The sequence below is a fragment of the Nyctereutes procyonoides genome, unplaced genomic scaffold, assembly GCF_905146905.1.
Source record: "Nyctereutes procyonoides isolate TBG_1078 unplaced genomic scaffold, NYPRO_anot_genome, whole genome shotgun sequence".
Lineage (NCBI taxonomy): Eukaryota > Metazoa > Chordata > Mammalia > Carnivora > Canidae > Nyctereutes > Nyctereutes procyonoides.
The window spans coordinates 28862856-28889511 of record NW_026575042.1 but is presented as its reverse complement, the minus strand read 5'-3'; the positions used below and the strand labels follow the sequence as shown (position 1 = coordinate 28889511).

Here is a 26656-nt window from a genome sequence, read left to right as displayed (position 1 = left end):
CTACCGTGGCTCGGACCACATCTCCCATGTAAGCTACTATGGCAGCCTCCCTCATCTACACCCTCTCCTACCCCCTTCCAGGCCACACTGCACACACCGGAGCCCCTGACCATGCCTCGTGAGGCTCTGCGCCATCTGGCTCCTGCCTACCCCTCCAGCATCCACTCCCCTTGCTTACTAGAGCCTAATTACACTGGCCTCTTTCCATTTCTAGACCATGCTCTGGTAAAGATGACTGCAAATTCTCTGCTTATCTCTCTGCCACCCCAATTGAGAAATGGAGCTTAATTCCCCTACCCTTGATGTGGGATAATCTGCCAAGATTCTTCCTCAGAACCTTAACACATGCTACCACTTAGCATATCTAGAATATTCTTCCCACACTCCTACCTGGTACTTCCTCCCTGTCGTTCAGCTTACATGCTCTTCACAGAGGGCCTTCCCTTCCAGACCACCTTAGCAAAAAGTAAAAAATATCAAGGCAAGGCCTGTATCAATCTTTTATTTCCTTCTTAACACTGACATAAATGAAACAAGTAAATAGGCATCATAATTAAATTGATTACTTATCGTCCGTTCTAGAGCAAGCGTTGGCAAACTATCACCCTCGGGCTGGCCGCCTCCTTTTATGAAGTTTTACCGGAACACGGCTATGCCCATTGTGTATTGTTCGTTGCTACTTCTGAAATGAAAGAGCTGAGCAGATGCTACAAAGACCACGTGGCCCACGAAGCCTGAAATTTGCCATTTAGCCCTTTAACCCTGTGGAGAGCAAGACCTATGGCTCTTTCGTCCCCAGATCTCCAGTACCTCATACTGATTATTTGGTGAAAAAACCGAAGGGCTCTGAGGTTCAGCTACAAGCCCTCTTTGCTGGCAGACTCTTTTTGTGAGGACAGAGGTAGGCCAGGGCTGGGTCCATTCCCTTGTCCCGTCTAAGGGGTCCCAGATGACAGCTTTGGAGATGTGCCAGGACCCTGAAGTCTCAAATCCAAGGAGACCAAGCCATTTTTCTCACCCTTCTGCTCAGTTTCAGAAGACAGCAGGTTGGTTAGGATTCTCTACCCACCTTCCAGGGGTATATTGCTTCTGTCAACACCCAGGCAAGAATGCGACCAAGTTCAGGGGGTAAAGCGACCGTGTTGCTTCTCTCTCCTCGCTAACAAGGACGTGGCTCTGATGACAAGCTATACCTCACACATGCCACTTCCTGGTTAAATTGCATGTGGCGGTTATGGGGAGGCTTCAGCTTGTACGTGGGTATAGGCTGGACATTCCTATGTCCGGGGGCTACCATGCTGTGTGTGTGCAAATGGACAGAGAGGGGCAGGCTCTGAGGATTTGCCAGGGTCCCTGGGATGAGCTGCAGGTTTTTGCTCTGGATGTGGAGAGCTGCTGGGCTGGGGGGGGGGGGCAGGGGGACGGGAGCTCCCTTCAGACATACTGCACATACTGCTTTTAATCTGTTATCATCTATCAAGCCCTTAAGAGAAAACATTCCCTGTTCCCTCCTCCTCTCCTTTGTCCCAAGGACCTCATCTCAGGTTCCAGGGCTCCACACAGGGCTGCCTCTAGTGAGGGAGGGAGATCTTATGGGCTGTAAGAGAACCAGGTTCCACCAGTTCTAAATCCTGAAGGGCTTCCAGCAGCTGCTCCTTTGCAGCTCCAATAAAGGAATTTTCCAGGAAGGCAGGCAGGCCTCCCACACCATCCCGCAGGGTATACAGGGGCACCCGTACCAGGCCTAGCACCTGTGAAAGGAAGGGAGACAGGTGACGATGAGATCGGTAGCTCATCCTAGACAGATCTTTCCAGATCAGGGGTCTCATCCCTGATCAGTCCAGCAGAACCAGGCCTGAGGACTTAGATCTTCTACCCAGTGGGCCCAGCTCTCCGCAGACAGATGACCACGCTATCCAGTTTCAGAAATGCTAATCCCTCCCACAGCACTAAACCTTTAGCGGCTCTTGCCTCCAAGATGCACGCTTGGCCTTGCACCAGTAGTTCTCAAAAAATACAACAGATCAGTCATATGAGCATCATTCAGGAACTTTTGAAAGATGCAAAGTCCCAGGTCCTTCCCTCCTTCCCCTTCCGAACCAGAAATTCTGGGAGTGGGGTCAGTAATCAGCCTCCCAGATGATCCTGACCACTCCTCTACTCTCCTAGCCTAACCACAAAGTGGTTAGTACTCCCCAACCCCCCGCCCCGCCCCCGTAACTGGCCGCATCTTCTACCCAAGGAAGTCAGGGGCCTAGGGAGCAAGGCTTGGCTGAATCAACGGGGAGAAGAGAGAGTTGGATGGGTGTGTTCTAGAAAAACCACTGCAGAGGCCAGCAAAAAGGGGAGAAGGGTGAGGCCTCCGTGGGGCGCCTGCGCTGGCTGAGGCTCCTCAACCACAGGGGGCCCAAGATCCCGGCGCCCCCGGCTTCCAGGGGCGGGGCGCGGGCGGGGCGCGGGGCGCGGGCGGGGCGCGGGGCGGGCCCACCTCCAGCCCGTGGTCCTTGGCGCGCGGGGCGCCCTTCTCCACCGCCAGCAGCTGCTCGAGCGTCAGGCGCTTGGCGTAGAAGTGGGCCACCACCCGCGGCCCGGGCGCGGCGTGCGAGCTGCGGTAGTCGGCGCGCTCCAGGGGCACGTGGGCCGCCGCCTCGCCCAGCTCCTCGCTCAGCTCGCGCTTCAGCCCGGCCTCCAGGGAGCCGTCCTGCAAGTTGACCAGGCCGCCGGGGAAGCCGAGGCGCCCGTCGAAGCGCATCTGCATCTGCGGGGGACGGAGGCGGGGTCGGCCGGGCGGAGGAAGGGGCGGGGGGAGGGGAGGGCAGAGCGAGGGAGGGGGGAAGGGAGGGCGAGGGGAGGGGCGGGAAGGGCAGAGCGAGGGAGGGGGGAAGGGAGGGCGAGGGGAGGGGCGGGGCAGGGCGAGGGGCGGGGAGGGAAGGGCAGAGCGAGGGAGGGGGGAAGGGAGGGCGAGGGCGGGGCGGGGCAGGGCGAGGGGCGGGGAGGGAAGGGCAGAGCGAGGGAGGGGGGAAGGGAGGGCGAGGGGAGGGCGGGGCAGGGCGAGGGGCGGGGCAGGGCGAGGGGCGGGGAGGGAAGGGCAGAGCGAGGGAGGGGGGAAGGGAGGGCGAGGGGCGGGGAGGGAAGGGCAGAGCGAGGGAGGGGGGAAGGGAGGGCGAGGGGCGGGGAGGGAAGGGCAGAGCGCGGGAGGGGGGAAGGGAGGGCGAGGGGGGGGAGGGGCGAGGGGGGGAGGGGGCGGGTCTCACCAGGACGGCGTAGCGCAGCGGGATGCGGCCGAACAGCAGCCCGGGGTCGGGCGCGTAGAGCAGCGCGTGGCACGCGTGCCGCCAGCCGGGCCCCAGCGCCAGGGCGTCCTGCAGCTCCAGCTTGCGGGCCCCGGCCATGGCCCCTCGCCGCCGCCGCGGTCCCGAGGGCGCAGTGGGCGGGCGGCCGGGCGGCAGCCGACCGGGGCGGGGCCTGCAGGCGCGGGGCGGCGGCGGCGGCGGCCGCGGGACTCCGGGGGGAGCCGGGAGCGGGGTCCGGGTTGGGCCCGGGGCGGGGCGGACCCGGCGAGTAACGCTTGGGTCACAGTGGCCGCGGCGGGGCGGGCGGGGCGGGGCGGGCGGGGCCGAGGCCGGGGCGGGGGCGGGGGCAGCCCGGGGTGGGGGCGGGGGGGCCGCGCCTGCGGAGGTTCGGGCCCCCCCCGGGCGCGGGGCGGGACGCTCCAAAGGCGACTTGCTGTCCCCCTCCGTGGGCCCCGAGCTCCGGGCTGCTTTTCCTTCCAGGTTGCCGGAGGAGGCTTTTAAAGTCGGATTCGGCTCCCTCTAAGGCAGTGTGGAAAGCCCTGCGCCGCCACGGCGACAGCTAATGACTCCAGCTAATGACCTTGGAGACCGGAGCGTTTTCAGCCTGCACGACTGTGCAAGTCCCCGACACCCGCCGCTCCCGGGCCTGCCACTCCTTTTGGAACTGCTCTCCGCCTCTGCTGGGGGAGCCGGCCTGCACCCCTCCCCACTGCACCCTCCCGGGGCAGAGTATCCAGAAGGCGAGGCCGAGGCCGCAGGAAGATCGCTGAGCCCTGCCGTGCCCCTCAAGAGCGACTGCAGGTTCACAGTGGTACTCGAACCCAGAACCCAGACATGACTCGGTGGCCGGCCTTGGAAGATGCTGAAGAACGAACTCATTTGAATAATAAGGAAGAGGAAGAGGTGAGGGAATAGGAGAAATAGGTGAAGAGAACGAAGAGGTGCCAACTTCCAGTTATAAAATGAATCCTGGAGGTGAAAAGTACAGCGCAGGGGATGGAGGTGATGGTGGTCTAATGACGTGGGCGATGACACATGGTGACCACGCGCACCGTGGGGAGCACCGACGTGTGCATAGACCTGTCAAATCACGGTGCTGTACACCTGAAGCTAATACAACATTGTCCACTATACTTCAATACTAAAAAAGAAATAAAAGAAAAATTTTGAAATCTAAAATTTTAACAAATACCTTTTTATTTATTTTATTTTAATTTTTTTAAGATTTATTTATTTATTTATGGTAGACAGAGAGAGAGAGAGAGGCAGAGACCCAGGAGGAGGGAGAAGCAGGCTCCATGCAGGGAGCCCGACGTGGGACTTGATCCTGGGACTCCAGGATCGCGCCCTGGGCCAAAGGCAGGTGCTAAACTGCTGAGCCACCCAGGGATCCCCACCTTTTTATTTATTTTAAATGAATTCTGAGGGTCCTAGCCAGTGCATCCTGACAACTTACAGGGGCACGGAGAGATACTTTAAATTTCCCCAGAAACTTAGCAGTCTCTTTCAGACATCAGGAACATTACTAGCTTCGATTCAGTGATTAGATTCAACATTAGATTGGCTGCATCCTTTCTGCTGACGTCCTATCTTTGTGAAGCTAGTTTTTTTTTTTTTTTTTTTTTTGCAGTGGGATGAAAATCTGTGTGTAACAGGGAATGAGGTTTTGAGATGGTAGGTGGCGACAAGCAGGTGCCATGTTGTGAGAACATAAACACTTAAGATACTTGGACCTAACTAATTAGTAAATGATATCGATAGCTATTTCTTTGGCTTAAGGAGGCCATGGAAAATTTACTGACACCTTAAGTTACAGAGAGCTGAGAAATTTTGGGAGTCTCTGAGATAATCAATCCGTTGATTCAATAAATACAATTTGAATCCTAAAATGATGAGGAGGAGGAAGAAAAGGATTCAGCATTCAGCATTTATCTTGTCTCTTTTTTTTTTTTTTATGGGCTGTATGTCAGGGCTCCCAAATAGTTAATGAGGGGAAGTTCATATAGGGTATTCCAGCTAATCAAAGAAGAAAAGATATAGCCGATCATAATTTTACTATTTTTTAGACTTTAAGTAATAGATCATAGGAAATGTCCACCAATGACTGCTAACATCACTAAAAGAAAATCAGATATTGTGTACCTCATGACGGAAGAACACACCACCTACTATGAAATATTCTTGTCATGACCTGAACTTGAATCTGGATCTAACTACAATTCTATAGGAAATACAAAAGAACATCTTTTAAATATCAGGAAGAAGCTAAAATGATCCATGTGGTAGTGGATTAGAGCTGGAGACATCAGTATAAATTTGTGTTTAGATTAACTTAGATACAGATGGTTACATATAGAAATAGTTATAGGTATGTGTATATACAAGGGTTAGTGTCCACAAATTTCCTCAGTCACCTGTGAGGGGGTAGAAGCAGTCATACCCCAGTAGCAAAAAGCATACCCAGTACCCAGAGCTTGATTTCCAATACCATTTTCTAATAAAAGGAACAGGACTCCTTGGAGAAATGGCTGATTCAATCCCTGGGACAAGAAATATACCTAATGGGTACATGATAAACCTGGAGCATCTTGTGATGTGAGAAATCTTTTTTTTTTTAAATTTTTATTTATTTATGATAGTCACAGAGAGAGAGAGAGGCAGAGACACAGGCAGAGGGAGAAGCAGGCTCCATGCACCGGGAGCCCGATGTGGGATTCGATCCCGGGTCTCCAGGATCCTGCCCTGGGCCAAAGGCAGGCGCCAAACCACTGCGCCACCCAGGGATCCCTTTTTTTTTTTTTTTAAATGGAAAAAGAAAACCCATATTGACAGGAGTATATCAAAGGGACAGGGACTTAAGAACCAACTGAAAGAGTTCTCAGTGGCTGGCCACAATAAAGTAGTATTGGATTATAACCCATAGTATAAAGTAAATATCTGCCAATCCATTCTGACATAAATAATGTGCAAGTAGAGGCACCTGGCTGGCTTAGTCAGTAGCACACCTGGAGGTTGTTTGAGTTCAAGCCCCAAGCTTACTTTAAAAAATAATGAAGCAAATAAATGAGCAGAAAGAGATCTCCCCAGGCAGAAGAATTGAAATGATTTAGACATATACTGTGTCCTTCAGGAGGTGGAGCACAACCGATCACTCCTTTATTTATTCACGAGAGACATAGGCAGAGAGAGAAGCAGACTCTCTGTGGGGAGCCTGATGCAGGACTCGATTCCATGATCCCCGGTATTACAACCTGAGCTGAAGGCAAATACTCACCACTGAGCCACCCAAGTGTCCCACAACTGACCACTCCTTAAGTGTGTGCTGTAAATAATGACTTCCTTCCAAAGAGGACAGTGTGGAAAGGAGTGGGGGAAGCAATTTTGTGACTTTGAGGAGGAACCTGACAAACATTAGTCTAGCCAGGTGAGTCAAGGTCAACATCAACAGTAATAAATCATGTTGACAGTATGCACCCTTGATAGGATGTGAGGCATATGGTACTTCATGTTACTTGTCTTCCTCCCAAAATGACATAACCCTGGTCTAATCATGAGAAAAGCATTAAACCCCACTGGAGGGACATTCTACAAAATACCTGACCACCACACCTCAGAACTGTTCAGGTCATTGATTATGAGTAAAGTCTGAGAAACTGTCTCAACAAAGCATACCTTAAGGATTCCTGATGACTAAATTTAATAATGTGGTCTCCAAATAGGATTCTGGATCAGAAAAAGGATGTTAGAGGGGATTCCTGGGTGGCGCAGCGGTTTGGCACCTGCCTTTGGCCCAGGGCAGGATCCTGGAGACCCGGGATCGAATCCCACATCGGGCTCCCGGTGCATGGAGCCTGCTTCTCCCTCTGCCTGTGTCTCTGCCTCTCTCTCTCTCTCTCTCTCTCTCTCTGTGACTATCATAAGTAAATAAAAAAAAAAAAATAAAAAAAAAAAAGGACGTTAGATAAAAGCTAAGGTAAAATCTAAAGTATGGACTTTGATTAATAATAATGTATGGATATCGGTCAATTATTGTAACAAACACACCATGCTAATGTAAGATATTAATAATAGGGAAACTGGGGGAATTATGTGGGAACTCTCTGTACTATCTTCACAACTTTTTCTGTAAATCTAAAACTGCTACAAAAAATAAAGCTGAAGGGCGCTTGGATGGCCCAATCAGGTGAGCATCGAACTCTTGTTTCGGCTCAGGTCATGATCCCAGGGTCCTGAGATTGAGCCCTGTTGTTGTCAGGCTCTGCACTGAGTGGGGAGTCTATTTGGGATGCTTTCTCTCTGCCTCTCACCCTGCTTTCTCTCTCTCAAATAAATAAATCTTTTTTAAAAATTAAGTTTATTTTTTTTTAAATGAGGAGGATGCCACCAGTGAAATCTAGACTGAAAGAAACTCTACAAGACCAATGACCTGGTTTCCTCAATAAGTGAATTACAAGGGGAAAAAAGAGATGGAGGTAGATTCTATACATAAAAAGAGTTTGAGGAGACCTATCAGTTGAAGCAATTGAGCTTCATTTGGACCCTCATTTGAAGAAACAAAAAGTAAGGAAATGTGAATATTGACTGAATATTTGATAGCAATTACTGATCATTTTTAAGCGTGATAATAGTATTACTGCTTTAAAAAGATTATCTTTCAGAGATACATGCTGCAATATTTATAAATTTATGATAAAAACAATCCAGTGAGGCGCTAGTAGGTGAGAATAGAAATAAAATAGGATTGGCTGTGAATTATTTCTGAAATTGAGTGATGTTCCATAATAAGGGCTTATTATATTATTCTCTTTACTTTTATACAGTTTGATGTTTTCTATAGTAAAAGTTAAAAATAAAAAGATCTTTGACTTCTCCTGAAGGTAAAGGTTATAATTTACATTTGAATAAAGCTTTGCATTTCACAAAACCCTTTCACCAACAGAATCCTTTTGGTCCAGGAGAGGGAGAAAAAGGTAAGGGTCTAGTCTCACTTTTCAGGCAGAAAGAAGACTGCAACCAACATCTACCATCTACCAGGAAATTTTAAATTATTCCACTTAATCTTCATAAAATTTTCCAGATGTTTCAAAAGCAGAGCCAAGATGAGGAACCACTCACTTTGAAGGATATACAATGGAGGAGTGGGGAGGAGATGGCACCAGCAGAGAGCTGTCAGCTAAGCCAGTTGGGGTTACTAATAGGGCTTACTGAAAGGGCTAGATGCTGTGATTATTATTGGGGGGCACTCACATATCTGAAATCAAATCCAGCAGCCTTAAAGGAGGTGGCATTCTACAGAAGGCAGCCCTACTCTAGTTGTTTGCAGGTCCAGCATTAAAATACCCACTGCTGTGTTGTCTGGAGTTCATTAGGTGGATCCATTGATTATAAGAACTTTACAGACACCTCCAGCTTCATGCCTGGACCTCTTCACCTGAATACCCCACAAGCACCCCGAACACTCAACACACCGAGGAATGGACTCGGTGTTTCTTCCCCCACTCCCCCTGCATCTCCTGCATCCCCGGTTCTGTGAATGGCCCAGTCACCCATGCTAGGAGCCTAGGAGTCCTCACAGACACCCCCCAGTCAGTCCTCAGTTCTCCTGGTTCCCTCGCGTTGTCTCCCAAGGCCCTGACTTCACCTTTTCTCACCTGGACCCCAGCTAAATGCCTCCTTGTCCTGCCTCCAGCCTCACCCCATTCAAACCTGCCCTCCACACAGTTCCATGACACAGCCAAAAGCCACGCTTTGCTGATACCTCTTTAGGGGGCTGCCCCTGGCTACAGAATACAGCAGACAAACTCAACGGCCCAAATCTGAGCTTTGCTCTATTAGTGATCTATTACTGCATCATATTGTGAAATGGAGAGATTTAACACAACAGTGAACACTTACTCCTTCAGCGTCCATGGGTCACTGATAGCTGGATGGTTCTGGTTCAGGGTTTCTTGTGATGCTTTTAGTCAAAACCTCAGCAAGGGCTGCAGTCAAATGACGGCTTGCCTAGGGCTGGAGAATTTGCTTCCCAGGTGGCTCAACTTGGTGCTGGCTATTGGCAGAAGCCTCAATTTTACGCCAGATAGATGTCTCCACAAAGTTGCGTGGGTGTCCTCGAGACATGGTGGCCCGCTTCCTTCAGAGTGAGTGATCCAAGAGAAAGCAAGATGGAATCCATGTCTTGTGGCCTAGTCACAGAAGTGAGACACCACCATTTCTACGGTATTTTATTGGTCACACAGGCCACCCTGTTGCAATGTACAAACAAGAATACCAGACGTGAGGATCATTCAGGGCCATCTAGGAGGCTGCCTGCTACACCTTCCTCTCAAACCTGATGTAATCATCCTCACACTTTATGGACCACCAGCACAAACAGATTTCAGACACCCAGAACCTACATGCTATGTCCTCCATGTTTGTGTTCTTGAGGCCTGTGAGATCTTTCCTCCCTCTTAAGTGCCTGATGAAATTTTCGCTGCTTTATTGAAGGATAATTGACTGTATTTATATATATATATAAATTTTTTTAAGGTGCACAAAGTGATTTTTTTTTAAGATTTTATTTATCTATTTGAGAGTGAGAGAGAGCACATGAGTGGGGATACATAGGGAGAGGGAAAGCTCCGTGCTCCCGCTGAGCAAGGAGCCACATGCAGGGCTGGATTCCTGGACCTGGGGATCATGACCTGAGCCCACGGCAGAGGCTTAACCCACTGAGCCACTCAGGTGCCCCAAGGTGATGTTTTGATATACATTGTGAAATGATTACCATAATCAACCTAATTAACATATCTATCACTTCACATTGTGACCATTTTCATTCTTTTCTGTGTGGTAAGAACACTTAAAAAAAAAACACACTTAAGATCTACTTTCTTAGCAGATTTCAAGCGGAGAGTAATGCAGTATTCTAATTAGTCATCTTGCTGTACATTAGATCTCCAGAACTTAATTGTTCTATATGATTATATAGAATATAATTGTTCTATATAATTATAATACTGAAACATTGTAACCTTTGACCAGCATCTAACAACCCAACCCCAGCCCTGGCAACCACTGTTCTGCTCTCTGCTTTTATGAGCTTGACATTTTTAGATTCCACAGAGAAGTGAGACCCTGCGGTTATCTTTCTGTGTCTGGCTTATTTCACTTGACATAATGTCCTCCAGGTTCACCCATGTTGTAGAAAATGGCAGGATTTCCTTCCTTTTTTAAGGCTGACTAATACTCCATTGTGTATATACATAAATATGTCACATTTCCTTTATCCATTCATCTGTTGACATTTCGGCTGTTCCCAATCATTGCCTGTTGGATGCTTATTCAAAATCGTGTGCCTACATGCCTGGTACAGGATGGGAACTCAATACATGTTGAAGTAAAATCCAAAGAAGAATTAGACCATACCTGCAGATGAGGTGGTCTTGGTAGGCTCCATGCTCCTGTGCAGCAGTGTCTGGAAACATGCTGAAAACCAGGAAGGACAGAGTTCATGGTTCACTATTTTGAAAAAGAGGATCCACACTTTTTTTCTGAGAAACCATTGAATCATTTCATTAGAAGTAAACTTTTCTCCAAATTTATAAAAATCCAAATGCCAAAAAAAAAAAAAAAAAAAAAAAAGGAAGCCCCGAGGACATGACAAAAAGTGTTAAGAGAAATGGTAGAGAGTGATGTCAGGTATATGGGTTAGCTCACTACCATAGTGACGCAGCATAATAAGCACAAAACTTGAGGAGCATACAGCGATGAACATTTGCTCCTGGCTCAAGAGTTTGCAGATGGCCTGGAGCAGTTCTGCTTTATTCAACCATCGTCTGCAGGTTGGCTGGGGGTGGTGCAGCTCCCCATCTCTCATCCTCCACTTGTGACAGGCGGGCTGGCAGGTGAGGGCAGAGGCGCAAGAGAACAAAATCTAGTGCGCCTGCAAGTTTCCTGCTCCTGCATGATCACTCAGCCAAAACAAGTTCTGTGGCCCGACTCAGAGTCAAGGGAAATCTACTCCCTCGGTGAGAAGACCCATGAAGTCATAAAGGACTAGTCAGGGGTCCAGAGAGGGGTAAATTGGAACCCAAAATTCAATCTCTCAGAGCAAGAAACAGTCATAATATTTCTGAAAGAAAAAAATTTCTAGCTGTTCAAAGATTGTCTCCTAATCTAACCCTACAAGTCTACTTTGAAAATACTCTTCTTGAAGATTCCAGTTCTCCATAAATGCCAATGGCTTTGGTATTCCTAATGAATGTATTATATCATATTTTATTATTTTATTGTGGCATATTTGTTGGAGCAGATTTCTGATTTTCCTTCTGAAATTAGGGAATAACTGAGTTTCCTAAGGGCACTGGTGACACTGCTTGCTCTGGGGGTCACATGGGCAGGATCATGAAATGTGAGGTGTGTTGAGGCATTGTGAGGACTCAGAGCTGGCCTTAGAGTCCCCTTGCTTGCCTTTCCAGAGCTGCCTTCTCCATGGCCCTACTAAGCTATTAGACCACTGTCAGCTAACTTCTAGTCAAGAGCTGGCTGAAAATGGCTAAAAATGTTTACTCTTGGGGTATGATTGCGTGGTAGTAGTTGAATCTTAGAAGCCTAAGGAAGGCTTCAGGGATGAATCTCCCAACCATGGGCTATCAGGCAGCCTGACGATCAAAGCTAATGAGTCCTCCTCCAAAATTAAGGGCATCTTCCAGATTGAAAGCATTTCCACACATTACGCTGAACCCCACTGCCAATTTCATGTGATGGAGCCTATTACCTTCCCTTCCCTGTTCTTCACAGCAGCCTCAGATGTAGGCAGGCGGAGACTCAGAGAAAACGACTTGCTCTAGGTCACATAGTAAATGGCAAGAGTGAGTGTAGCATGCAAGTTACCTGGTGTGAAGTTGTGTTTTTTTCCTTATGCAGATTGCAGCAGAAGCATTTAATTAATTAATTAATTAGAGAGAGAGAGAGAGAGAGAGAGACAAGCAGACCCTGCCCAGAGTGCAGAGCCCTACACGAGGCTCTCTCTCACTACGTGAGATCATGACCTGAGCTGAAATCAGGAGTCAGAAGCTTAACCAATCAAGCCCCCCAGATGCCCCTGCAGAAGTTTAAAACACTTTACTGTGTGTCCCAGCCTGCCCCCTCTCCTGCCCCCCCCCCCACCCCTTCCTCTGCCTCATTTATTCATTTTTTGCTTCTTTATCATCTCAGTGGCCTGGCCCGATCTCCTGACACATTAGTTAGTGATCCCATCATCTTGAGAGAGGAGTGGGGTGTTTTGCCCCTGGAGCTACTGTTTGATTTGTCAGCCTCCTTCATCCTGAGCCCACTGTGATGGCCGGACTTTATAATAGACCTAGAGCTTTCACTGCAGCCTCAGCCCCAAATACATTAAATAATTAACTGCTGTCACTCTCCTGTGTGTGCCTTATCTCTGCATCATCCAAAATAGCTGATGGCATTTCCTCTGCATAAATAGAAAGCAGAAAGGTCAATTGGTGTTTATGAAGGAGATATATATATTTTACAAAGCGGCAAGCCAGAGGAGTCCCTTTGGACCCTGTGAGGGTTTCATAACAGCACCTTCTGACTTCCTTAATCCCCCAGCCAGTTCCCACCCACCGTCTCACAGTTTGCTTAGTGATTAATACCAACCCTGGAGTCGCCCCAAAGCCAGACTGAGTCTGGCTGAAGGAGAAAGTACTTGCCCACTAGTAATAATAAAAAGTGATTTTCTTCCAGTTGCCTTCAATCTGGCACCACTACCCTCACTCCCAGTGAGCCAAATGGAAGGTGGATCTAAAAGGAGTTTCTTTTGTAAGGCATGGGGCCATGATCCAAGATGGCACTTCCCCCTGCCTTTCCCTTTTTTTGAAAGCCTGGTATGATGTACAGCACAAATCTCAGGAGGATAAGATGTTTTCAGCCTATACCTATCTTTCTAAGCATCATGGAGGATCAGGATCTAGCACCCCAAAATAAGCCATTTGGCATAAGGATTATTTGAAGATGAAAGCGAGTGAGAAATGGTAGATGTAAGGAAGAGCTCTGCTTTCCCCCTTTCTACCTGAAAGCATAAATTTCCCACAAGAAAAGTGCCCCAGGAAAGCATATTCTTATCTTTGAAAATGGGGTGTCAACAAACGTACTAAAATAACCCCCATTTTCCATTAGTTCCCCCCATATAGATCCTAGTCACTGTCCCACAATTTACTTCCCTTAGAGCTTAAATCTCCATCCTCTGTCTTATCACTTCTCCACAAATTTATCACTTTTGTCAAAATGGTATATAAGCTCTCAGGCCTACTTGTTTCTTTGGGGTTGTCACTTCTTTCTAGAGAGCCCCTATGCCATGTAAAAAATATTAATATCAAATAAAGTTTGTATGCTTTTTTCTCCTGTTAATCCTGTTTGTTTGTTTTTGTCAGTTCAATTGGCCCCAGCCACAGGGAGCCTAATGGGGAGAGGAAATGACCTTAGCAACCTGTTCTTAAAGCCAGGGTATTGTTCTCGGGCACATTCATCTGTTTGTGAAGGAGAGTAGACGCTGTTTAAAATCTAGCTATTTCTTACTCTGACCCAGCAACTCTCACAAGCATTCTGTTCGAATGTTTTGAAAATCATTGTAAGGAACTTTGGAACTTTTATAACTCGCTGCTACTATCCCCCTCCTCCAGATCCGTCTGAAATCTGTTTGGTCATAAAAGGATACGGGAGCTTGGGGGCACTCTTCCTGGGTGTGAGGTCTCTTACCTGCCAGCATGATGGAAATGTCCTGGGTTTCCTTCAGTGTTCTACCCTAGTAGCCGGCACAGCTTCTGGATCTGGCCTTGAACGATATGCTCAAGTTCAGAATTCTGCAAGGTCTCAGATTCCACCCCCAGGAAAGAGCCTATTTGAGGCCTGCTTTTCCTGCCCCAGACACAGGAGCTGTGAGGTGAGCAAGATGACTGTCACGGGCCAGCCAGGGACAACTGCCCAGCATGCGGTGGGGGGCATCATTAGCTTTGGGAAGAGGCAGAGTGAAGATCTGTGCTGGCCTCCACACCTCTCCGTGGTGTAAAGGTGTTGAGAGAACACACAACAGTGATGTTCACAAGCTCTCGAGCACGGCAGAGGGTGTGGGTTCCCGTGGCTCCTTTGGTTGCAGAAGTGGGAATGAGACATAGAGCACAGGGACCATGCTCCCTCATCCTTGGACTGATCCCATCAAATTCCCTGCAGCCAACGTAGTCACACTTTGACCTTCTTCCTGCCAATCAGAGCATTCACTGGGAGGCACCTGAAGCCTTAGGGCCCTTCTTTCCTGGTCCTCACACCACCTTCAGAGATTTCAGTGAGATGAATCAGTACCACCACCACCATCACCACCACCACCACCACCACACACACACACACAGCAGACCAAAGCACCGCTCCAAATACAGGGAGGAGAGGCAACAGGAAGAGGGTCCTCAAACAGTGGTCTCAGGGTGGTTCTCACCCCAGGACCATCAGCATGCCCTGGGAGCTTGTAGTTAACACAAAGTCTCAGTCTCCACTCAGATCTACTGGATCAGAAATGCTGGGGATGGGTCCCGAATCTGTTTTCACAAGCTGTCCCGGTGATCCAGATGCTCAAATTTAAGAAATTCTAGTCTAAAAGGCACTGCACTGTGCCGGGGCCATAGCACCGGCCATAACAGATCGTAAGGCAACAGGCCGCTGGCCTCAGTGCCCTCAATCGTTAGCCGAAGGCAGAATGCTGAACTCGATATCCTCCGTGCGTCAGTTTGGCGACCATCTCTTCTACCCTGGATGTCTTCTCTTTGTAACTGAATATCCCCTGAGCCCTGATGTGCCTCATCCCACCCCCGGTTATAAATCTCCAACTTTCTGGGGCAGCCCAGGTGGCTCAGCGGTTTAGCGCCGCCTTCGGCCCAGGGCCTCATCCTGGAGACCCAGGATCGAGTCCCACGTCCGGCTCCCTGCATGGAGCCTGCTTCTCCCTCTGCCTGTGTCTCTGCCTCTCTCTCTCTGTCTCTCAAGAATAAATAAATAAAATCTTTAAAAAATAAAAAATAAATAAATAAATCTCCAGCTTTCTGTGCTGTATTTGGCACTGAGCCCCATCTGTCTCCCCTATGTTAATAGTCCTGAGTAAATTCTTCTCCATCGTTTTAATGAGTGTCAGGATAACAGTATGTTTAAACCCGTGTACGTTTAAGGAGCTCCTCGAGCAAGTGTGCCATAGCCTCTTGGTTGCAAAGCCACATGCAGAGTGGTTAAGAGCACAGATGCTAGAATCAGCCAGACGTGGGGTGACATCTCACCTCAGCTCTGCTACTGAGTAAATAAGCAGGTTCGGTAAAGGATGGGGGTAATTTCTCCTCTCCCTCTCCTTTATCCGTGAAAAGATCCAGTGACATGAGGCCCTTAGAGTCATAAGCACCGAACCCAGTAGTGGCACATAACTGGCACCAAATAAATAAAATGTTAGCAGCTCCAGTAATAATTATTACATAAGTGCGTTCGTTACATTGCTCAACATACTTCTAGATAAGAAACAGATAAAACAGGTGATTTATTCTGTAAGCAGGGAAAATATATTTATTAAGAACAAAAGTCTTCAATATTCCATGGATAAACTTGGAGAATAAATCACAGAAGAGAACATCTTTCTGGATTTTTTTAAGTCCCAGTCCTTAAATATACGCACATCTTGCTTGCTAGCCGGGGAAGGGCAAAAGTGGGCCCAAACCAGTTCACTTGAGACAAATATTTGTGGCGCCTGGTCAGCAGCTCAGTGCTCAGCGACCTTCGGGGGCAGGCTGGCCACAGAGCACAGGGAGGGACCCGAGGCAGGCAGGCACCGAGTCTGTCCTCCAAGTGGAAATAGTAAATGGTAGATGGCTTCTTCCAGGCCATCTACGTGGATGTTCAAGGAGAAGTACCTTGTGGAGGTACTTCAGCCAACCCTGTGGAAGCCCTGGGGGCTTGGATTTTCAGGAAGCCACACTTGGTCCATAAGCTTTCCTCAGAGGATAGAGCACTGACTGGCCCAGGACTCAGAGGAGAGGCAGACAGGTTTACTACCCTCTACAAGACTCACTCCTCTTGACAAGGAATCGAAAGTGAAGATGGGAGCTCCAGCCATGCACTCATTTCCCATAATACAGTCCAGCTTATGTGTTGAATGGACTCGTCCCTTTGAACGTGTTTGCTTTTGACAGATGTTGGTGAGGGTTCTGGAGTGTGGGCCCTCGACCCACTGTGATCAGCAACTGCTCCTCGAAGTACAGGAGCTGGTCAACCTCAAAACAGTCACTGGCGTGAGGCACCACTGTTTCTAGAGCTGCCCGGATCTCGGCTTCGCTGGCCTTCTGGCGCCTTGCTCTCTTGAGGTAGTTGTAGACCTTCTCAAATACCTCTGCTCCCAGCTTCTGCATGGCTGACCTGCCACACAAGTTAGAGGAGACAAAGAGGAGTTTTACACATTTGGGTCGCCACAGAAATGTCTTTTTAAATCATTTATTACACAAACATTGTACCTTTGAGATTTAGGGGAAAAATAAGACGCAATGGCTCTACCTTGAAAACTCAACAGTATTTAATACTTCCTGAAAGTAGATTATGCGCCAGGTGCCTTCTGGGGACTGGGAACAGAGCATTAAACAAGTTAAGTCAGTTCCTGCCTTCATAGAGCTTGCCTTCTAGGGTAGAGAATAAACATAACTTAAAAAATACACAGACAATAAAATGTCAGGCAGTGCTATGTGCAATGGAGAACAGTAAATCCGGGAGGGAGCGAGGGAGGGAGAGAGAGAGAGAGAGAGAGAGAGAGAGACAGGTGAGGGGCTGGACAGTCCCCTGAGAGGTGTGCTTTGAGGCCAACGCCAGGGGGTCCCAAGGCTAAAACATGTTGGAGAAATATCAAGAAGGCTAGTGTGGCTGGAGTCTGGAGAACAAGGGGGGAAAGAAGAGTGGGATACGAAGTCAGAAATCAGGTTAATGAGGACACTGAAGTAACAAGGAGGAAGAAGAGGCCAGGGAAGGGGATGTGCTCTCCTGCGCCCTTCACCTTTACAACAGCTCTTTAAGCAGACTCCCTGCTGAGCCCAGAGCCCAATGTGGGGCTCCACCCAGGACCCTGAGATCAGGACCTGCGCTCAAACCACCCACACCGATAGTTGGATGCTTACCTGACTGAGCCACCCAGGCGCCCCAGTGCTTGACTGTCTTTAGCATTTTAATGTGGAGGTCGGTGCGGCCCCCACTCCCTGCTCTGCATCTCTTTACTGCCCCGCGTCCACCTTCCTCACATCATTTTTTTTTTTAAGATTTTATTTATTTATTCATGAGAGACACACAGAGAGAGGCAGAGACACAGGCAGAGGGAGAAGCAGGCTCCATGCAGGGAGCCCAACGTGGGACTCGATCCCAGGTCTCCAGGATCACACCCTGGACTGAAGGCGGCACCAAACCACTGAGCCACCCGGGCTGCCCCCTCACATCATTTTAGAGCAGGCTGCTTCTTGGAGTCCACCTGCCGCCTGACTCCAGGGCATTCGAGTTCGGTGAATTTCCTTCTCCAGTTCAAAACTGTCATTTTTAATGCCTCCTCCATGCTGTTCCACTGAATTTATGTGCCAGCACTGACCGTGTCATTCCTCCACCTAACATTTAGCATTCTTTTTGCTATAACACTGAGCAAGTGTCCTCAGGCACACAGCTTTTTCATCCAGGGGAATATTTTCTGGCTTCCAATTTCTATGAGTGAGGCCAATTACCTGAGTGTGTTCCCTCTGTGAAAAGCCATATGTGCGTCTGTGACTTTTGTACTTTTCTGTATACATGTTGAACTGAATTAAAAGATTTTAAAAGTTTGTGAGAATGGAATTGTTGGGTCAAAATGCATAAATATTTTTAGGACTTTAGCCTTAAAAAATGCTTCTTTATTCTTCACTTCAGTGGATTTGCTGAGAAGAAAAATCAGTTTTTCTTTTTTTTTTTCCTTCAGAATTTTTAAAGCATTACTGCTAGACGGTGCTGACGGTAATGCTGACAATAACACTGAAGGCATTAATCACAGGCTCTAATTCATTTTATAAGCTTTTCTGTTCAGTACCATTCAACATTGCAATCTCTAGAACACAAGCATCCAGGTTAGGTATTGTGGCAGACAAAAAGAAGAGCAAGTAATTTATCTTGCTCTAGTTTAGAGGCTAGAAATTATAATGTTAAGATGGATATTTTAAATTTTAACTCACTTTTTAATGGTACTTCAGAGCTTACGAAATCCTTTTACATTCATTATCTCAAATGATCCTTGTGAACGAGGCAAGTCATTGAACATTTATCTCTACTTGATGGATGAGAATAAGTAGGTTGACTTTCGCAAACTCACACAGCTAGTGGCTGTTGGAGCTTAAACTCAAACACAGGTCCTGTGCTGGGGAGATCGGCAGCCTGAGGGCCCCAGGGTGTCCAGCTCGAACAGATTTCCCACCTTCTGCCTGGAGATGATCAGGACCGATCTCAGGGTGCCTCACATCCCTCGTCACCTCAGTTACCTCCAGAAACCCAAGCTTTGCTTTTGCTAACATTTAGCAAACGCTGTCACTCCCCAACTCACGGTTGACTTCGGTAACTCGCGTGCTCTTTCTCCCACACCTTACTCCTGTTATCATTCTCGTGGCATCAGCATTCTTGGTGTCTCTGACTTTGGACCGTCTCATATCCAATGATCATCTTATTTACCCTCCTAAAAGTTCCCCGCTCCCGGGGTCATACCCTTGACCTCCTCAGCACCAATAACCACAAATTGATATCAAGCCTTACACTCCTCAACCATTCCTTTATATTCTTCGCCACAGTTACTCCAGCTATTCTTCTACTTCATGGTTACCTTGCAATCCTTTGGCCTGTCACCATGTGTCCTCATGTCCTCACTTCCCACTTTTCCTTCATTATGTTTCATGGTCCATTATTATAATCACTAACTTGCAAACACCCTTGGCCTTTTTGCTCCCCTCTTGCTGTGTCAAACTCCTCTGGCAAAGTTGTAAGGGTTAAACCTAGACGCCCATTTACTTAAGCCTGTACCTGAATGAAAGAGCATTCCAGGAGGGAAACACTCAATTCTGCCAACAGGTCTCATTAAAATAATTAACGACTGCAATTTAAAATAGCACTCAGCACTGCCCATGGTCCTACTATACTTCTCTGGCATGGTTATTTTTTACTGTTCAAGTTAACTATTTCACACTTTCTTCTTTATTCTTTACTCTCAAACTTGCTAAGCCCCACCCTCCCTCTCAGCTGATGACTTTACCTAATATCTCATTGAGAAATAGAAACAAACACGTAGATATTCCTTATCTTCTCAGTGCCCAAACTGCCCCACCTACTTGGCTTTCCCTCTGTCCCTAGTGAAGGGACCATCTGTGTTCCCATGAAAGACCATCCTCTTCCTGAATGCTCTGAATCTAGCCTGTCACCAGCTCAGTGGCCTCCGTCTGCAGCTATTTCTACATCTCCTGGAGCATATGCATCAGGAAAGAATATGCTCCAGTGCCTTCTTTTAAACAAGAAGCTTCTCAAGACCTCCATATTCTCAGTTCACCTGCTTCCCTTGGATCACTTGGACCTTCATCACTAGCAAAGTATCTTGAGTCACAAATGGCTGCTGTTCCTACTTTCTGACTGCACATTCTCCTTCAATTCACTCCTCTTGGGCTTTGGTTCTCATTCCTTCCATAAGCTACTCTTGCCATGATCTTCATGTGGCTAATTCCTCTGGTCTCTTCATTGTACATATCTTACTTGACATTCAACAGCTGGCTACTCTCTCCTTCAAACCCTACCTTCTGTTGTTTTTGCCAATATCACTTTCACCACGAGTTTTTCTTATCATGCTCTCTGCTTCTTTTTAGCCTCTTTGCTGACTTCTCATTTTGGCCTCTACATTTCAGAGTCTTTAATACCATTTATAGGCTGAGGACTTCCTGTATGTCCTCCCTGTGGGCATGTGAATCAACTGCCCACTTGATACCATAACTGGATATCTAAAGAGTGCCTCACTCAACCTCAATATGGTGGAAAAAAGAACTATCAATTATAAATAAATACAAAGTGCTATGAAAGTGGGGAAAATCAAACATTCCATGGAGGAAATAAGGCACCATCTCACTTGGGCCATAACAGCTGGAGGGAAGCCAGATGGCAGCCAATAGTGAGGTCACTGGGATATCAGTGAATTAGTTTGATGGCTGAGAAGAGTGTGTGAAGAAGAGAGTGAGAATCAGATAAACATATTGTTAAAGAAGCTTTGGAATCTGGGCACCTGGGTGTCTTAGTGGATTAAGCAACAGACTCTCTCAATTTCAGCTGAGGTCACGATCTCAGGGTTTTGAGATCCAGTCCCGTATTGGGCTCTGCACTCAGTGGGGAGTCTGCTAGAGATTCTCTCTCTCCATCTCCCTCTGCACCTCCCCTCACATGTGCACAGGCTCGAGTGTGCTCTCTCTCTCAAAAAAAGAAACTTGGGAATCTGACTAGTAATATCACCCACTGATATGAAGCCTCAAAATGTTCCCTTAAACTATAATGACTAATAGTTTTTGAGCCTTCTCTATGTGCCAGGTTCTATTCGGAGCATCATTTCATATCATCCCATTAAATCCTATGCATATGATGCTGGTATTTCCATTCTACAGATGAGGAAAGTGAGATATAAGAGGGAATTGAATAACTTGCCCATTGCCACATAGTTTTTAAGTGGTGGAACTGAAACATGGATTCCAGTAGTTTCACTCCAGGACTCACTTTTCATCACTATGGATTCAGAGACACTGGAGTTGAATCTTGGCTCTACCTGTCACTGGCTGTGTGGTGTTGGGCCAGTTACTTAACCTCTCTGGGACTTGAATTTTCATAGTTAAGTGGAAATCACATACACACATGTATCTTAGCCCAAAACCTGTCACCTACCAGCTGCTTATTTGCCATCATTTTATAGTTGTTTTCCTGATGCTGGATTGCACCAAAGTCCTACTTCAGTTTAACTGTAAGCTTCAAGCAGTTTTGTAGTTCTACCTCTGGTTAAGAAACTATTTTATAAGTACTTTTATCTTCTCTGACTGAATTTGAAAAGAAAAAAAAAGTGACACAAGAAAGCCAGTGGCAGAGTAGGAGTAAAAAAAAAGAAAAAGTAATTTTGTAGAAATAATCACAAAAACCTATTTTAGCAGAAAGCATTAAGAGAACACATAGATTACTCTTCAGGTGTAGTTTAAGGAAAGCTTGAAAATGATTTTACAGACTATAAGAAATCCCTGAACATTAAATATGTATGAGGCACTATGGGAATAAAATGGTACAATGTATTTCCTCCTCAATACTGTGGTCTTAGTGATCATTTAGTGCTAACAAGCATTGGGAATATTTATTAAGGATAGATTTTGTACCCCTTCTGTCCACATCTAGTAGTTCAAATGGCTGTCTCTGAACCTGGTGGGCAACGACAGAACAGATCTCTCTCTACAGAGGCAGACAACTGCACTGCCAATGCACAGGTGATATACGGCACCTCCAGTTGGGATACGTGACTTTTAGGCCCCTTTTTGTAAATGGTGCTTGACATCTGCTTGGTCCTCCCTGGCAGCAGAATCTTGAGTGCAACTGTTGGTTGGAAACTGTTCAAGTTAACCTTTCCTATAAGGATTGTTTGTGACCTAAATACTGTCCATTGTTTATGTAGTAAATGTAGCTGGGTAAATACTGACTAAAAAACAAAATCCAGCTTTTTTATGAGATACACCTAAAACACAGGGCATTGAAAGGCTGAGAGTAAACATAAATTAAAAGATGTGCCAGGCAAATACTAAAAAAAAAAAAAAAAAGCTAGAGATTGCTGTCTTAACATGAGACAAATAGATGTTAAGGGAAAAAAATGCATTACAGTAGAGTGCCACTCGATAATGAAAATAGTTCAACTTACCAGGAGGAAATAAAAATTCTAAACCAGTATGCATCTAATAAAGTAGAATCAAAATATGTAAAACATGACCAGGAGAAATTGTCAGGAATGTCCCCATAGTATAGGATTTTACTACATTTTGCTCCAGTATTAATAGATGAAGCATTTGAAAAATTAGTAGTGACATAGAAAATCTGAATATACTTAAATAAGCTAAACTTAAGAAACATATATAGGACCCTGTCCCTCCCTGACAATTAGAGAATCCTTATTCTTTCCAGACTTTCATAACATTTACAAAAACTAACCATATACTAGATAGTAACTCAAGGCTCAACACATTTCAAATAATTGATATTGCACAAAATTTAGTTATCTGATTACAATACAATTGAGAGAAATCTGTAACAAAGATAGGGATTAAATAGTACCATGTTTGTAAATGTATTTATTCTAAATAAATTATGGGTCAATGAAAAAATCAGGCATGCTATACACAAACTCATTTGAAGCCAAAAGAAAAGTGATAGGTACTTCTAACACTGTAATATTTCAGTGTAAATTTATTCTGACACTCAGATCAGAAAACATGCTGTAATATTTCTGCAATGATGCATCAGAGTATTTTAGAAATCATAAAATAGAAACTTCTATTTTAAGGGGACTCTTCCTGTTACCTAAGATTTGAGAAGACAGAGAGTGCTCTTTATGCAGTTCACCTTAAGGAAGAGGTTGTTAAGTTTGCTCTTTCTACAGGAGGGGTGGAAGGAGAGATGGGGGGCAGGAGCCACCCCTTTAGTTAGATGGGTATCTCAAGTAAAAAGATCTTACATTTTCAAATGAAGAGAACTACATTTTCATTCTTTTTCATCTATTTCTTCCTATGTTACACATGTTTTATCCATTTTATTCTTGTGTTTAAAGTCCTTTAAGTATTTAAGGGATCCTAAAGGTCATCTTAGTCCAGATGCTTCATTTACAGGCCAGTGCTCTTTGGGCTGGATCACCATCCTGCCCAGATGGATAGTGGACACAGGGGAGTTGGATGAAGCCTCCCTAGGCTTCTGAAGAAGCTCCAGCTGCCTGGAGTCAACCCCCAACATGTGTTTGGCTGACTCCCCAGCTAAAAAAACTCCGTTAAACCACAAGAGAGTACTTTCTTCCCTGACCATTTCCTCCAAACTCAATCTTTCATCCACCAAATTCCTTTACTGACTTCCTCTCATGTTTCCTTTTAACTTGCAAACAATATATTTTATCATGGCTATTTATTTACCCATCAATAATGACTGCTCTGTGTGCCCTCTAATTATTGACCTTTCTTAAGGGTTCTGAAGATGTCAAACAAAAATATCCATATGTTTTTTAATTTTTTTATTTTATTTTTAGTAATCTCTACACCCTAAGTTGGGCTTGAATTCACAACCCTGAGGTCAAGAGTCACATGCTCAATGGACTGAGCCAGTCAAGACCCTCTGTTCTCATGTTTTAAATATCATTTTAATTTTGCAATAATCTCACAGTTACAGGAAAGTTACAAGTATAATACTAAGAACTCTTTTTCTCCCTGAGCCTTTTGAGAATAAGTTGCTAACCTGATGCCCCTTCCCCTCCATACTTAGTGTACGTTTTCTACAAATGAAGACACCCTTTTTACATAACCACAGAATGGCCATCAGGATCAGGAAATTAACATTGATATATTACTGTCATCTAATACTCTAATCCATTCACATTTTCCCAATTGGCTAATAATGCTTCTTATAATTAAAGGATCCAGGTCAAAATAACCATGTGTTGTATTTAGTTGTGTCTCTTCAGTCTCCTTCAATGACCTTGACACTTTCAAAGGTTTGAAGCAAGTTACCAACTCCCACCCTCTGGTTATCTGTCCTCTCACACATTAGCTGAAAGGCAGGAGTAGAGCCTTCAGTTATCTGGGGACATTATTAGAGAGCTTTAGCTACACCAGTTCAAGAAGTTTCTCCCTTTCTTTGGGGTTTAAAAAATGCTCTGGTAGTAATAGTATCTCATTGCTTTTGGGTGCCTAGTTCCAGATTCTTCCCTACAGCTTTGTTCCCTATATACTGCAGGAAATAAGGGTCCTCATAAGGAAAGGAAGCAGCTTGTGAAGTAAGTTTCCAGAGGCTCAAGAAAGAATGCCTTGAGCATGCTACTCACTTAGTATCTCTACCTGAATAACAGGTAGAAATCTCATGCCCAACTGAATTTCTGAGCTCTTTCCCCAAATATCCTAACACTGTAGCCTTCCCCATTTCTGTCCATGTCAACTCTTGCCTTCCATTTGCTCTGCCCCCAACTTGTGAATCATCCCAATTCCTCTCTTACTCCATTAGTCCCGCATTTGTCGTAACCAGACAGGTTAGTAAATCCTATCATCTCCATTTTCAAAAAGTATGCAGGATGCCGACTTCCACTACTGCCCTGGTCCAAGCCACCACACTCTTACCCAATTGCTATAATGGCCTCTCAGTTGGTCTTCAGCTCCTACCCTCTCTCCCCTATAGTCTGTTATCAATTCAGTAGCCAGAGTAAGTCAGATCCCTTCACTCTCCTGCTCAAAACCCTGTCTTGGGCCCCCCATATCTCTCAGGGTGAAGTCAATGTCCTTGCAGTGATCTAAAAGATCCTGAACCATCTTCCCACCATGCTTTCCAAATGCATCTCCTCCCTCCCTCTTCTCACTCACTCCATTCCTCTTATACTTGCTCCTTGCTCTTCCTTGAATACCCCAAGCACACTCTATCTCAGGCCTTTGCACCTGCTCTTCCCTCTGATGAGAATGCTCTTTCTCCAATCTCTATCTCTCTCCTTCATCTCCTCCAGTTGTGTGTCCTCATGTAATCTTTTCAGAGGGACCTATCCAGACTGCCCTCTTTAAAACCGTAACTTTTACTCCCCTTCTGCACTGCCTATTCTCTTTCCCTGCTTTGTATTTTCTCAGCACTTGACACTTTCTAGCATACTGTGTCCTTCCATAATATTTTATGATCTGTCAGTAACCTCACTATAGAATATATGGTCCATAGGGCATGAATTATTTTCATCTTTCTTGTTCACTGATCCCATTACCTAGAACAGTGCCTGGCACATAGTAAGTACACAATAAATGCATGTTGGATGAATGAATAGATGCTTTGAAAGCCAAATGGAAAAGGAACATGGTGATATCACACAATCTTATTTTAAAACATATGCATCTCTACGGTTTAGTCTAAGAATTAGCACATGGTGAAACTGTAACCTAATTTTGCCAAGTAGAAGATCACTTTTGTAATCTTTAGTTGTTGTTTTTCAAGATAAAGCTCCAATTAAGTGCTGCCTTCAGTATGATTATATTTTCATCCCTATTTCAAATGGATTGGCTTGATGTGACCTATATAATCGATCATCTCTGGATAAAAATGACCGTGTATTTTTGAATGGGAAGAAACAAGCCTGACTTAAAAAAAATTCTGTGTGGAGACTGTGGTTGACGCCTGACACATGGGGCCATCTGGAAAGCAACTGACATCTGCCCACAGATGCCAAAAGCCCCGCTGCCTCAGGGCACACATGAGGCCTTGGAGAAGGAGGACCCCCAGAGGCCCTCCACCCCGCGGAGGGAGAGGTGGCCACCACTGTGCTGTTCAACAGATGGCACTGGCTGCCCAGCCAGTTAAATAAGGCAAAGAGCAGCAGCAGAGGGGATGTCAGCCTCCTGCTCCAGACAACATTCTAGCTGAACAGCAGAAAATGTTTAACATTCTCCCCTCCTGGAAAACAACAAGCAATTTCTTTTTGGAGGTGGGGGGGTGGGAGGTGGAAAGGAACAGGTTTCCACCAGTTTTGATAGGTCATCCAACTTAAAAGCTCCCTCATCCCTGATCCCTTTAGACTAGCAAATAGGAAAGTGTCTTGTCTTGCCCTTTCCTCGGAGCTAATTGGCCTTGGCAGACTGTTTCTCTGCCCGGTAGAAGCTCCTCAATAATTGCTACATTTATATTTTTATTTCCAGATTAATTAGTCACTTGAGGAGTAAAAACTAAAAGTGAAGGACTTTGTTTGCCCTCAGGTCCGCTCCCTGATGGGGCTGGAAGCCTTGGGGACAGAGGACCTTTCCTAGTCATCCTGGCATCTGGCGTGGTCCTGGCCCCAAACCACACTAAGTTGTTCAGTCAGCACATGTTTAATGAGCCCCTAGTACATGCCAAGTGCCGGGAATGCTGCCCGAAGCTTGTGACCTCACAGAACTTAGATTTTAGTTAGAAGAAGGCAGACAATAAGCTAGGTGATTTTTTTCTTAAGATATTATTTACTTATTTGAGAGCGAGAGAGGGAGAGAGAGCAAAAGCAGGGGTTGGGGTGGGGAGGGGAAGAGGGAGAAGCAGACTCTCGCTGAGGAGGGAGGGGG

At 46.1% G+C, this 26656-nt stretch overlaps 2 protein-coding genes across 4 annotated transcripts in view; both read right to left on the bottom strand.

Annotated features, from left to right (window-relative positions):
* Positions 1–488: 488 nt before the first annotated feature.
* On the bottom strand, positions 489–3507 carry NUDT16 (nudix hydrolase 16). The gene is made up of 3 exons (XM_055321236.1): positions 3255–3507; positions 2489–2758; positions 489–1751 (listed from the first exon to the last, which is right to left on the bottom strand). The coding sequence occupies exons 1-3, from the start codon at positions 3390–3392 to the stop codon at positions 1572–1574; spliced, it is 588 nt and encodes a 195-aa protein (XP_055177211.1). The 5' UTR covers positions 3393–3507; the 3' UTR covers positions 489–1571.
* A 12374-nt stretch (positions 3508–15881) lies between these two features.
* Positions 15882–26656, bottom strand: part of NEK11 (NIMA related kinase 11) — a 236405-nt gene continuing 225630 nt past the window's right edge. For all 3 annotated transcript variants that reach the window (XM_055321436.1, XM_055321435.1, XM_055321437.1), the window contains one exon: positions 15882–16718. In XM_055321436.1, coding sequence (XP_055177411.1) covers positions 16448–16718 — 271 coding nt within the window. In that variant the 3' untranslated portion in view covers positions 15882–16447. The remainder of the gene's footprint in view (positions 16719–26656) is intronic.

Coding starts and splice junctions, on each gene's coding strand:
- NUDT16 (XM_055321236.1), bottom strand. CDS start 3,392: ATGGCCGGGGCCCGCAAGCTGGAGCTGCAGGACGCCCTGGCGCTGGGG. Junction 2,759..3,254: donor CGCTGCGCTACGCCGTCCTG/GTGAGACCCGCC, acceptor CGTCCCCCGCAG/ATGCAGATGCGCTTCGACGG. Junction 1,752..2,488: donor CCAAGGACCACGGGCTGGAG/GTGGGCCCGCCC, acceptor TTCCTTTCACAG/GTGCTAGGCCTGGTACGGGT.